Source organism: Erythrolamprus reginae, chromosome 6 (assembly GCF_031021105.1).
Source record: "Erythrolamprus reginae isolate rEryReg1 chromosome 6, rEryReg1.hap1, whole genome shotgun sequence".
Taxonomy (NCBI): domain Eukaryota; kingdom Metazoa; phylum Chordata; class Lepidosauria; order Squamata; family Dipsadidae; genus Erythrolamprus; species Erythrolamprus reginae.
In genome coordinates, this window is record NC_091955.1 from 32,078,225 (window position 1) to 32,091,376 (window position 13,152).

At 42.3% G+C, this 13,152-nt stretch overlaps 1 protein-coding gene across 1 annotated transcript in view; it reads right to left on the reverse strand.

Moving 5' to 3' along the window:
• Positions 1-2,524: 2,524 nt before the first annotated feature.
• Positions 2,525-13,152, reverse strand: part of LOC139169119 (uncharacterized) — a 74,005-nt gene continuing 63,377 nt past the window's right edge. Inside the window, 3 exon segments of the mRNA XM_070754940.1 lie at positions 2,525-2,951; positions 5,729-5,835; positions 7,899-9,224. Of these exon segments, the coding sequence (XP_070611041.1) occupies positions 2,525-2,951; positions 5,729-5,835; positions 7,899-9,224 (1,860 nt within the window).

Here is a 13,152-nt window from a genome sequence, read left to right on the forward strand (position 1 = left end):
ATCACATCAATTGGATTACCTTGGTCAAGTTGAGTGGTCCAAACGTTTTTACAGTGTAAGAGTTGTAGATTACAGAATAATTTTTTTCTGAAACCAAATTGTTTATTGGAATGTAGGTTATTAGCTTCAAGGTGGAGTGTAATGGATTGGTTTATGATTGATTCCATAACTTTGCAGGTGACACAATACAAAGAATAGGTCTGTAATTTTCAACATTGCTTGGATCTCCTTTTTTGAAGATAGGGATGACTGTGGCAAGTGACCATAGTGTGGGTAGGGAGCTAGTACTGAAAGATTTATTAAAAATTATGCTCAGAGGTTCAGCCAAGGTAGAGGACAGCTTTTTTAAGAAGTATGCACATAGTCCATCTGGTCTAATAGATAAAGATGGTTTTAGGTTGTGTAATTCCTTTCTAACATTATCTTCTGTAAAATCAATTTGTGTAAGATTACAGTGAACCCTCGAGTTTCGCGTCCTCGAGCATCGCGAAAGGGCTATATCGCTAGTTTTCAACCCGGAAGTAAACTCCACCATCTGCGCATGCGTGCCTTTTTTTCTATGGCCACGCATGCGTAGATGGTGGAGTTTCCCGCCGGGCAGATAAGCTGCTGGGCGGCTTCCCTGGGTCTTCCCCCTCTTGCCCCGGTACGGCGGCGCGAGCAACGGCGTGGGCGGGCGGGCGGCACGCGCAGGGACACCCCAGCTCCACTTCCCAGCTGGGAAGCGGCCCCAGCAACGGCGTGGGCAGGCGGGCGGCACGCGCAGATGGTGTTTTTACTTCCGCACCGCTACTTCGCGAAAAATCGATCATCGCTTGGGGTCCTGGAACGGAACCCTCGCGATGGTCGAGGGACCACTGTATTAAGGTTATTTGTGGTGCGATTAGGAAATGTTGGGCATGAGCCATTGTTGTTAACAAAGACTGATCTGAAGAAGGTGTTAAAGAGGTTGGCTTTGCTGATTCATCATTATGGTCTATGTTGTTTGGTCCTTTAAGGGGTGGGATGGGTCTAGAGTCTTTGAGTTTATTGTTAACAAAGTTGTAGAAGGCACGAGTAGACTTTGTCCATAGAAGGTTTTCTTCTTGGATGATGTGATAATTGGTACATTCAGTCTTTATTTGGTGACACAAATTTTTATAGTGGCTTTTAAAGTTGGAAGCATGGCCTGCTTTATTTTTGCGCCAAATAATTCTTTTTTTGGTTTGGAGTTTTCTTATTTTTATGGGTAATTTGTTTTTCTTAGTTTTGGTGAATATTAGTGGTACGTATAATTTGATGACTCTTTGGATATCAAGTAAAAACATATTGTAGTCTTCAGTAGTGGACATATTCAGAACATATTCAGGTCTTCAGTAGTGATGCAATCAGAGAAAATTGTGTGCCAGTCAAGAGGTGAGAGGTAGGCTTCAATGAGGTCGTAATTGGCCTTTTTGAAGTTATAGTTGGTTGTCCTTTCATTAAGATGGTTTTTGTGAGGGTGTATGTTTAGGTAAAAGTCTATGGTATGGTCACTGTTAGAAAAGGGTTATTTTATTTGTAGTCTGTAAATTGAGTGTAGACTGTTGCAGAAGATGAGGTCAAGACAATTGTTAAGTCTAGTGTTGTTAGTAACTAGTTGTTGTAGTCCTAAGCTAGTAATGGTATTGTAAAGGGTTGAATGTATGGGTTCAGTGGAACATTCGTTTAGGATCCAGTTTATATGTGGAAGGTTTAAGTCTCCAAGGAATATAAGAGGATGAGGGTGGGAGCTTGCCCACGTTAGTAGTGAGGTTAGTTTGTTTGCGTGTGTGATATCATAATCTGGAGCTCTATAATATAGAAAGAAGCGAAGTGTGGTATCTAAAGTCAGTTCACAGATGATGGTTTCAGGAAGATAAAGTTCTTGTTTAACTTGCACTTTTTTAAGGTTGAGTGATTTCTTGTAGAAGATTGCAACACCACCTCCTCTGCGGGATTCACGGTCAGAACGGTAAACTTGATAGTCACCTACTGTGATAACGGAGTTGGGGAGGGATTCACTTAACCATGTTTCACAGATAAATATGATGTCGAATTTAGCAGTTTGTAGTAAGAGGAGTTCAGGTATTTTATTAACGATGCTTCTTGAGTTCATCAGTTTACATTTGAGATTAGCAGTGGATGTTGTTGAGGAATTAAGGGGCGTGCATACCTAGTCTTGGTTTATTGAGCGTTGGTTTTGAGTAGTGATGGATTGGAAGTTAGGTCAGTTGTGGGCAATGGTGGTTTGAAGGTAGTGGTTAATGAGGGGTTGAGCTTGGTTGAGGGTAGATTGGAGGTTGGGGTGGTTTTGGTTGATGATGGTTTGGGGGTTGGTTGGTGGATTGCGTAACTTGGTTTTGATGCAGCCGGCATGGTAGTCGATATAAAGATCAGTTTGGCCTTGGTCTTGATGTTTTTTTTAGATCTGCTCATAATTCACGGGATTGGATACATTGTAAAATTGATAAGTCTGGTCTACAGCGAAGTTTTTTAGGGTTTGAGTCATCTCTGGTTAATGAGTTTATGGTCTTAATGAATTTCTAAATTTGTATTCTGGGCCATCTCTGGTCACTTCAATGATTTCATCAGCTGGAAAATTGGATGCGATTTTTCGAATTTGGTCTATATCAAATTCGTTAGTGACTTCAAGCCCAAATACAATGACATTATTCCATTTTTGTTCACGTTCCATGGTGTCTCTGATGAGTAGGGAAATGTCATTAGGATGGTTTGAGGATAGTTGAGGTAGTGGATGTTGTGACTGAACATATGGTGGAAGTGGCAGTTGATGGGCATATGGTTGAGGTGATGATTGTTGTTGCTGAGTTGGAGTATGGTTTAGATGAACTGGGTTTCCTTTTGGTTGTGCTGTGACTTTGTTATCCAAAGATGTGAAGCATGCTAGCAAGTATTCCAATTGTTCCAATATTATTTCCCAGACCAGAATCCTGATTGTGGAAAAAGAGGCAATAAGACCATTAATGCTTTTGCCATTCCATAATGATAACCAAGAATGCCAGAATTATTTCTGGAAAATGTTTCAAGAAATCATCAAGGATACTACGCCCTGGTCAGACCACATCTGGAGTACTGCATCCAGTTCTGGTAACCACACTTCAAAAGAGACATTGAAACTCTGGGGAATGTGCAGAAAAGAGCAACCAAAATGATTAAGGGACTTGAAACCAAGACTTACAAAGAGAGATTGCAGGAACTGGGCATGGATAGCCTAGAGAAAAGGAGGGCCAGAGGGAACATAATAGCTGTATACAGGTATATGAGGGGTTGCCACAGAGAGGAGGGTGCCACTCTATTCTCTAGAGCACCAGAGGGCCGGATGACGAACAACGGCTGGAAGCTGACCAAGGACAGATTCAACCTAGAATTAAGGAAGAACTTCCTGATGGTCAGAGTGATAAGCCAACAGAACAACCTGCCTGCAGAGGTTGTGAACTCCCCAACTCTGGACACTTTCAAGAGGAGATTGGATTGCCACTTGGCTGGGGTGCTTTAGTATTCCTGCTCAGGCAGGGGGTTGGATTTGATGACCTGCATGGTCCCTTTCAACTCTAATAAATAAATAAATAAATAAATGAAGGAAGGAAGGAAGGAAGGAAGGAAGGAACGAACGAACAAACAAACAAACAAACAAACAAACAAACAAATAAACAAATAAACAAATAAACAAATAAACAAATAAACAAATAAACAAATAAACAAATAAACAAATAAACAAATAAACAAATAAACAAATAAACAAATAAACAAATAAACAAATAAACAAATAAACAAATAAACAAATAAACAAATAAACAAATAAACAAATAAACAAATAAACAAATAAACAAATAAACAAATAAACAAATAAACAAATAAACAAACAAACAAACAAACAAACAAATAAATAAACAAACAAATAAATAAATAAATAAACAAATAAAGATAAAGACTTGTATAAGTATGAAAATTATTGTGCTTCCTACATCTATCACCAACCTTAGGAAAATATTATATTATAGGTCTCATTTGATATGAAAGAAGTGTAATCAGACAATCCTAAGTCAAAAGCTAGTTCTAAGAGTCAGTAACATGGTCCAGATCCAGTTCAGGCTTCCAGGCAAAAGGTTTCAACACCTATAAAAAGTTTTTAAGAATAATATAGGCAGAATTCTCCAAACAGTCATACAAAAAACTACTCAATGTATTTGTTGGAACAATCCTAGCAGAGATTTCATCCCAGAAACTCCTCACTTAAAACTCAGCAGAGCTGCTGTCCCTTAAATTGAATTGTGATTGCTACACCCCTTGGAATCAACAACAAACTTCCAATTAGATCACTACCTTTAAGGGACTGATCTTGTTTGTCTCTACACATTGCTGTTTGACTTAATGATAAATGACAATTTTGTGGAATCGGTGACTGCAGATTTCTCTTAGGGTTCAAAGTTGTAGGGCAGAAAATAGTAAAGTTAATTTTTCAATCTCTTTGTAGTATTGATCTTTTATGGCTCTTTACCTGCTTCTAGTTCCTCACAAGAAAACTCTTCCAAGGTAATCATAACAGACCATCAGGGTGATTAATGTGTGAAAGCAAGTCCAATGTCTCCAGCAAAGGAAATATAGTTTGTTCTCGATCCTTTTGCTATTTGCTGAAGAAACACAAGATGCAACTATGAGCTGAATCAGACAATTAATCTATCTGATATAATATTGCAATTTACAGTCGTTTCCAAATATTAAGCAAAATTTTTCAAGATCTAGCTCATTATTATTATTATTATTATTATTATTATTATTATTATTATTATTAATTAGATTTGTATGCCGCCCCTTCTGAAGACTCGGAGGGGTTCACAACAAACAATATACAGAGTACAAATCCAATATCAAAAACAATATTTAAAGCCCTTATAGTAAAAAACAATTATACAACCCAAATAGACCATACATAAATCATAATAGCTGACGACATAAGTGGGTTTTCAGGAGCTTATGAAAGGCAAGGAGGGTGGGGGCAGTCCTAATCTCCGGGGAGTTTATTCCAGAGGGCCAGGGCCATCACAGAGAAGACTCTTCATCTGGGCCCTGCAAAACGGCATTGCTTAGTCGATGGGACCCGGAGAAGGCCAACTCTGTGGGACCTAATTGGGATTTTTGCTGCAGAAGGCGGTCCTGGAGGTATTCTGGTCTGATGCTGTGTGGGGCTTTATAGGTCATAATCAACACTTTGAATTGTGACTGGAAGCTGATCGGCAGCCAGTGCAAGCCACGGAGTGTTGGTGTAACATGGGCATACCTAGGGAAGCCCATGATTGCTCTCGCGGTCGCATTCTGCATGATCTGAAGTTTCCGAACACTCTTCAAAGGTAGCCCCATGTAGAGAGTGTTGCAGTAGTTGAACCTCAAGGTGATGAGGGCATGAGTGACTGTGAGCAATGACTTCCTGTCCAAATAGGGCCGCAACTGGTGCACCAGGTGAACCTGGGCAAACACCCTGCTCGCCACAATTGAAAGATGGTGTTCTAAAGTTAACTGTGGATCGAGGAGGGCACCCAAGTTGCAGATAGATCCTCTCCGAGAGGGTCAATAATTTCCCCCCCCCCCCAGGGTAATGGACAGACTGATGGAATTATCCTTGGGAGGCAAAACCCACAGCCACTCCGACTTGTCAAGGTTGAGTTTGAGTCTGTTGACACCCATCCGGACCCCAACAGCCTCCAGGCACCGACACATCACTTCCACTGCTTTGTTGACTGGACATGGGATGGAGATATATAGCTGGGTATGATCAGCGTACTGGGTATGATCAGCGTACAGTTCTGGAGACTTCACCTACAAAAAGATATTGACAAAATTGAACGGGTCCAAAGACGGGCTACAAGAATGGTGGAAGGTCTTAAGCATAAAACATATGAGGAAAGACTTAATGAACTCAATCTGTGTAGTCTGGAGGACAGAAGGAAAAGGGGGGACATGATCGAAACATTTAAATATGTTAAAGGGTTAAATAAGGTCCAGGAGGGAAGTGTTTTTAATAGGAAAGCGAACACAAGAACTAGGGGACACAATCTGAAGTTAGTTGGGGAAAAGATCAAAAGCAACATGAGAAAATATCATTTTACTGAAAGAGTAGTAGATCCTTGGAACAAGCTTCCAGCAGACGTGGTCGATAAATCCACAGTAACTGAATTTAAACATGCCTGGGATAAACATATATCCATCCTAAGATAAAATACAGAAAATAGTATAAGGGCAGACTAGATGGATCATGAGGTCTTTTTCTGCCATCAGTCTTCTATGTTTCTATGATACCTCACCCCATGCCCTTGGATGATATCCCCAAGTGGTTTCATGTAGATATTGAATAGCAGGGGAGAGGACCGACCCCTGAGGCACCCCACAAGGGAAAGACCTAGAGGTCGACCTCTGATCCCCTACTAACACCAACTGTGACTGACTGGAGAGGTAGGAGGAGAACCACGGAAGGACAGTGCCTCCCACTCCCATCCCCTCCAGCCAGCGCAGAAGGATACCATGGTCGATGGTATTGAAAGCCACTGAGAGGTCAAGAAGCACCAGGACAGAGGACAAGCCCCTGTCCTGGGCCTGCCAGAGAACATCCATCAGCATGACCAAAGCAGTATCCATGCTGTAGCCGGGCCTGAATCCTGACTGTTGAGGGCCTAGATAATTGGCTTCTTCCAAGGACTGCTGGAGCTACAGCAACACCACCTTCTCGACAACCTTCCCCATAAAGGGAAGGTTGGAGACTGGACGATAGTTGTTCAAGATGGCTGGGTCCAGGGAAGGCTTCTTGAGGAGGGGCACAAGTGCCTCCTTGTATGGAGCTGGAAAGGACCCCCCCTCAAAGAAGCGTTGACAATCTCCTGGACTCAGCTCTGTGTCACTTACCTGCTGGCCAAGACCAACCAAGAGGGACACGGATCCAGTGAGCAGGTGACGGACCTCACAGCTCCAATGGTTTTGTCCACTTCATCAGGTGTCACCAAGTCAAACTCCTCCCAGACAGATAGACAAGGACAGGCCTCAGTCATCTCGACTGACTCATTGTCACCACCACAAGGCTAAGCAGGTGTCTGGGTATGGTGGCCTGGCTGTGGGGGTCCCAAGGTAAGTCTGTGCAGGGCATGTGGGACAGCTCCACCCCCTGCCTTGTGGCAGTGGTACCAGTGTGCCGCATGGCACAAAAGATTTCCAGGTTAGGTAAAAGAAGAGAAAGTTTTAGAGCTGATAAAATTAGATTCCCATGGAATCATTTATATGACTCATAATTTTCCTTGCCAAATGTACATTGTAACCTGCTAATCACCGCATTTGTTCGCCATTGTAAGCATGGTAACTAATTTTAATTTATTTTTATTTTATTTATTAATAGAGTTGAAAGGGACCGTTAGGTCATCGAGTCCAACCCCCTGCCTGAGCAGGAAACCCTACAGCACCCCAGCCAAATGGAAGTCCAATCTCCTCTTGAAGGTGTCCAGAGTTGGGGAGTTCACCACCTCCCCTGGCAGGCAGTTCCATTGGTTGATCACTCTGACCGTCAGGAAGTTCTTCCTTATTTCCAGGTTGAATCTCTCCTTGGTCAGCTTCCAACCATTGTTCCTCGTCCGGCCCTCTGGTGCCCTGGGGAATAAAGAGACCCCCTCCTCACCGTGGTAACCCCTCAAGTATCTGTAAACTGCTATCATGTCCCCTCTAGACCTTCTTTTTTCTAGGCTGTCCATGCCCAGTTCTCTCAATCTCTCTTCGTAAGTCTTGGTTTCGAGTCCCCTAATCATTTTGGTTGCTCTTTTTTGCACCTTCTCCAGAGTTTCGATGTCTTTTTTGTAGTGAGGTGACCAGAATTGGATGCAGTACTCCAGGTGGGGTCTGACCAGGGCATAGTAGAGTGGTATTAGTACTTCCCTGGTCTTGGAGCATATTCCTCTGTTGATGCAGCTTAGGATTGAGTTGGCTTTTTTGGCTGCTGCTGCACATTGCTGACTCATGTTTAGTTGATTGTCCACCAAGACTCCAAGATCTCTTTCGCAGTCACTACTGCTGAGTGGGGTATCTCCCAGGCTGTATGTATGTCTAGGGTTCTTTTTGCCGAGGTGGAGGACTCTGCATTTGTCGGTGTTGAACCTCATTTTGTTGGTATGGGCCCACTGTGATAGTCTGTCTAGGTCTTCTTGTACTCTGAGCCTGTCCTCAAGGGTGTTGGCTACCCCCGCCAGCTTGGTGTCATCTGCAAATTTTATTAGTTCCCCTTTTATTCCCTCATCCAGGTCGTTGATGAAGATGTTAAAGAGTACAGGACCCAGGACAGAGCCCTGTGGTACTCCACTGTCTACTTTTTTCCATGTGGATTTGGTGCCGTTGAGGACAATTCATTGGGTGCGGTTGGTCAGCCAACTGTTTATCCATCTACATGTGTAGTAATCTATTCCATTTTTTTCTAGTTTGTGGATTAGGAGATTGTGGTCGACTTTATCGAAAGCCTTACTGAAGTCCAAGTATATGAGGTCCACTGAGTTGCGTTGGTCAACTGACTTGGTTATGGTGTTGAAAAATGATATGAGATTGGTTTGGCATGATTTGTTTCTGATGAATCCGTGCTGGCTATTGGATATGATCTTGTTTGTTTCTAGGAAGTGGGTAAGTTGTTTTTTGATTATTTTCTCCAGTATTTTTCCATGTATAGAGGTCAGACTGATTGGTCTGTAGTTACCTGGGTCGGTCTTTTTGCCTTTTTTGTGGATGGGGACTATGTCAGCTCGCTTCCAGTCTTCCGGTAGGTCTCCAGTGATCCAGGATATTTGGTAGATGAGGAGGAGTGGTTCCGCTATTGTGTCTGCCAATTCTTTTAGGACTTTGGGGTGAAGTCCGTCTGGCCCTGGTGATTTGTATTCGTTGAGTTCCCTCAGGTAGTCCCTCACTGTGCTTTTGTCTATGTTGAGTTCGGTTCTGGGGCAGTTTGTTGCAGTTAAATTGCAGATTGGTTGGAGGGAGGTTCCCTTTTGTGTGAAGACTGTTGCAAAGTAGGCGTTGAGTAGCTGTGCTTGGTTATTGCTGTCTGTGATTTCTCTACCCTCTTCGTTTTTTAGTGTGACGATTGTTTCTTTGATTTTCTTCTTATTGTTGATGTGTTGGAAGAATCTTTTTTTGTTGTCTTTGACTTCCGCTGCAAGGTGTTGTTCATATTGTGCCTTTGCTGTTTTTATTTTTTGTTTGCAGGAACTGGCTGTTTGCTGATATTCCGCTTTGGTTATGAGTCCTTCTTTCCATTGTTTGTACTTAGTTTTTTTTCCTTTTATGTCATCTGCGAGGGCTTTGTTTAGCCATGCAGGTTTAGTTTTGGTTTTCCTGTTTTTCCTTTTCATGGGGATTGCGTTATTTTGGGCGTCTATGATGCTGTTTTTTAGGATCACCCAGGTTTCCTGAGTGGTTTTTCCTTCTAAGAGTTCGTTCCAGGGGCATTGTTCAAGGTTCGCTCTGAACTTGTTAAAGTCCGCTTTTCTGAAGTCTGGGACTGTAGTGGTGTTGGGTATAGTAGCTAGTGATTGCACTATGTTGAATTTGAGGATGACGTGGTCGCTCTCTCCCAGTTTCCCTTCTTCTTCTGTTCCCTCTATTGTTTCTTCCCTGTTTGTTAGTATTATGTCTAATATAGCATTCCCTCTGGTTCCTGTTTCAACTTTTTGGCTTAGAAAGTTGTCAGCTAGACTGGAAAGAAATTTGGCAGACTTTCCGCTTGGTGCTGAGTTAGTTTTCCAGTTGATGTCTGGGTAGTTGAAGTCCCCCATTATTGTCGTGCTGTGTTTGTTGCATATGTCTGTTAGTTGGCATGTGAAGAGGTTGTCCATTGTGTCTGTTTGATTGGGTGGTCTGTAGTATACTCCAATTGTGGTGTTGCTCTTTTTTTCTTTTATGTTGACCCATTTGATTTCTAGGGGGTTATCATCTTTGGTTGGATGTAGTTCTGTGGCAGTGTAGTGGTCTTTGATGTATAGTGCAACACCTCCTCCTTTCTTGTTTGACCTGTTCTTCTTGAAGAGGTTGTAACCCATTATCTGTGTGTTCCAGGCGTGTGTTTCGTCCCACCAGGTTTCTGTGATTCCAATTAGATCATATTGGCCCTCGTGTATTAACAATTCCAGTTCGTCCTGTTTGTTTTCCAAGCTTTGTGCGTTCGTGTACAGGCATTTTAGATGTTTGTGTTTGTTTGCAGGTAGAAATTTTTTAATCTCAGGTTTGTTTGTAGGCTTGTCCCGTTCCCCTTCCTTGTTTTGTTCAGTGTTTTGTCATATAGTTTGGTAACCCTCCCCTCTCAGAGCTAGTTTAAAGCCCTCCTGATGAGTTGGGCTAGTCGGTTGCCTAGGAGGTTCTTCCCCGCTCTAGTGAGGTGTAGCCCGTCGCTTGCTAGAAGCCCTTCTTGGAGATAGTGCAGGCCATGGTCGAGGAAGCCGAAGTTCTTATGGCGACACCATCTTTTAAGCCAGTGATTTATCTGCGGGATTTTGCGTTCTCTGGCAGGGTGTCGTCCTCTAGTGGGGAGGATGGAGGAAAAAACAACCTGAGCACCTGTTTTTCTGATTGTGTTGCCCAAGAGGTCATAGTCTTTCATAATTTGGTTCATGTCTTTCCCTGTGTCGTTGATTCCCGCATGAATCACCAATAGTGGGTAGTAGTCCATGGGTTTGAGTATTTTGGTGAGGTTTTCAGTTATGTCAGAGATTTTAGCTCCAGGGAGGCAGCACACCTCTCTAGATTGGTTGTCTGGTCTGCAGATGGGAGGCTCAGTTCCCCTGAGGATTGAGTCTCCAATTACCAGTACTCTCCTTTTCTTTTTGGCTGGCTTGGGGTGAGGGAGGTTAGCTTCTGTTGTTGAGGCTTTTGGTGGAGTTGTGTTGTGCTTGGTTCTTGGTGGTTCTTTGTCAGATGTTTGCAGGTTTTCTTGTTCCGAGAGTACTGAATATTTGTTGCTTGTAGGCAGTGGGGTTGGGAGGAGGAGGGTTGGAGTTGGTGGAGGCTTGTTTTTTCGTCTTAGGGTGATGTGTGTCCAGCTATTTACTGCTTCTGGGGCGTGGATTCGGCTTAGCTCCTCTGGGGTGTTGGTTTTGTTGGGAGTCTGATGGATTTTCTCGTTGTGATGTTGGTGCTTCAGGGTTGTTAGGTTTTTCTCTAGGTTTTCGATTTTTTCCTCAAGTAGCTGGATGAGTTTGCATTTGTTGCAGGTAAAGTTTTGGAGTTTCAAAGGGAGGAGTGAGTACATGGAGCACAAACTGCAGCACACCATGGATTCAGTTCCGTCTTCATCTATGCTCGTTCGGGGAGTGACTTCTGTGTGCATGGTTGGTGTATCTTCTCTCTCACTCTCTGTGTTGTTCTTTATGTGTGTGGTAGGTTGCAGGGTGGGTGCGGGAGAGTGCAGAGGTGACATGTCTGCTCTTGTTGCTGGGTTGGTGATTTCCTCTGCTTCCCTGGTCAGCAAACCCGGTGTTCTTTTGCCTCGCGGTGAGCTTTTAGCTTCTTCCCAGCATGCACCAGGAGTATGCAAATTACCCCCTGAAGCTCAGATTCCTGGGTGGTGAGTTCCTCTGCTTCCCTGGTCAGCAAACCCGGTGTTCTTTTGCCTCGCGGTGAGCTTTTAGCTTCTTCCCAGCATGCACCAGGAGTATGCAAATTACCCCCTGAAGCTCAGATTCCTGGGTGGTGAGTTCCTCTGCTTCCCTGGTCAGCAAACCCGGTGTTCTTTTGCCTCGCGTTGAGCTTTTAGCTTCTTCCCAGCATGCACCAGGAGTATGCAAATTACCCCCTGAAGCTCAGATTCCTGATATATGTCTTCTAATGATATATGTCTTCTAATAGCCAAAGTTGTTTATCCTTGTGAAAGAGATTTCTGATTTTCTATTCATTCTAAGGATATTTTGAATTAATTCTTACTGTTCGTTTTTAAAGTGCTACTTTTCCTATTTTTAAAAATCCAACATTCAGCATCCTTTTCAACTGCTTTAGAAAAATTTAAACTGAAACCACGTAAAGTCTCATAGTCCATAGAATAATGTTGCTTCCATAATGTTGTCCACGCCTCCCAGTACTGTTTGTGGGATTTAATTGAATTGTAGGAATCCAGGGAGACCGAGTCTATTTGGACTGCAATAGAATTGACTATTCTGTCCCAGCTACGAATCACAAAGAATGCAGCACACACAAACTCTGTCCAAACCTTTGTTTACTGAATTAAAAACTACTAATGAGCTTTCTTAGTAGTCAGCAAACACAAATACTGTGTAAAACAATCTTTGTTGAATACCTGCTATTAATTCAACTTCATTAACAGACAGTCAATTCTTCTAGCAACAATTTCTTTAAAATTTTCTTATTTTAAAATAAAATTAAATTTAACTGGTGAATTTTAAAAAATTGGCATAACATTTAATCACAACAAACTAAAAGGTTCTATGTGTTGGATGCATATCTTTCTGAAGCACTGTTTTCAAGCTGAAAAAGGCCCTTATTTAATGCAGAGGATGATCAACATTCCTTCAGGACAAACTTTAGTTAACTTATTAATTCTTACTAGAACAGAGTGATGATAAATAAAATTGTGCCAGAAAAGAAAATGATGAATAAGGAAAAGCATTGCCACCTCAAGGCTTTGGTGAGCATAATTCAAACCATTGTTTGTCCCCTAGAGATACATTGTGATGGGTTGAGCCTCGCATTAGATAGAAGATTAAGTGCCTTGGCTTCCCGTTAGTTAATTATACACTCAAATGTTTTCACTATATCATAAGCACTTAAGTTGATTTTTAAAAACATCTGTACATTGCTTATTGGTTGTTTCACTTGATAACTCGATCCTGAGTGTTGCATCCCATTGGCAACAGTTATGTGTCAGGTAATGGGGGGGGGGAGAGAAAAGCCAGGGGCTAGGATGGAAAAGCATTTGTGTATTTAGTTTTCATTAGAAGAATCCTTGTAGTTGAAAAAAATATGTACCTGTCAAATTTTTGATATTTTGCAAGCAATGCTGTTGTGATTTCTAAACCTGGCTGACAAATCTATATTCCAGTAGTAATGACAAATCAAGGATCTCTCCCCCACCCTTTGGCTCTTTTTAATGTGTTTTTTTTACCTGTGCTT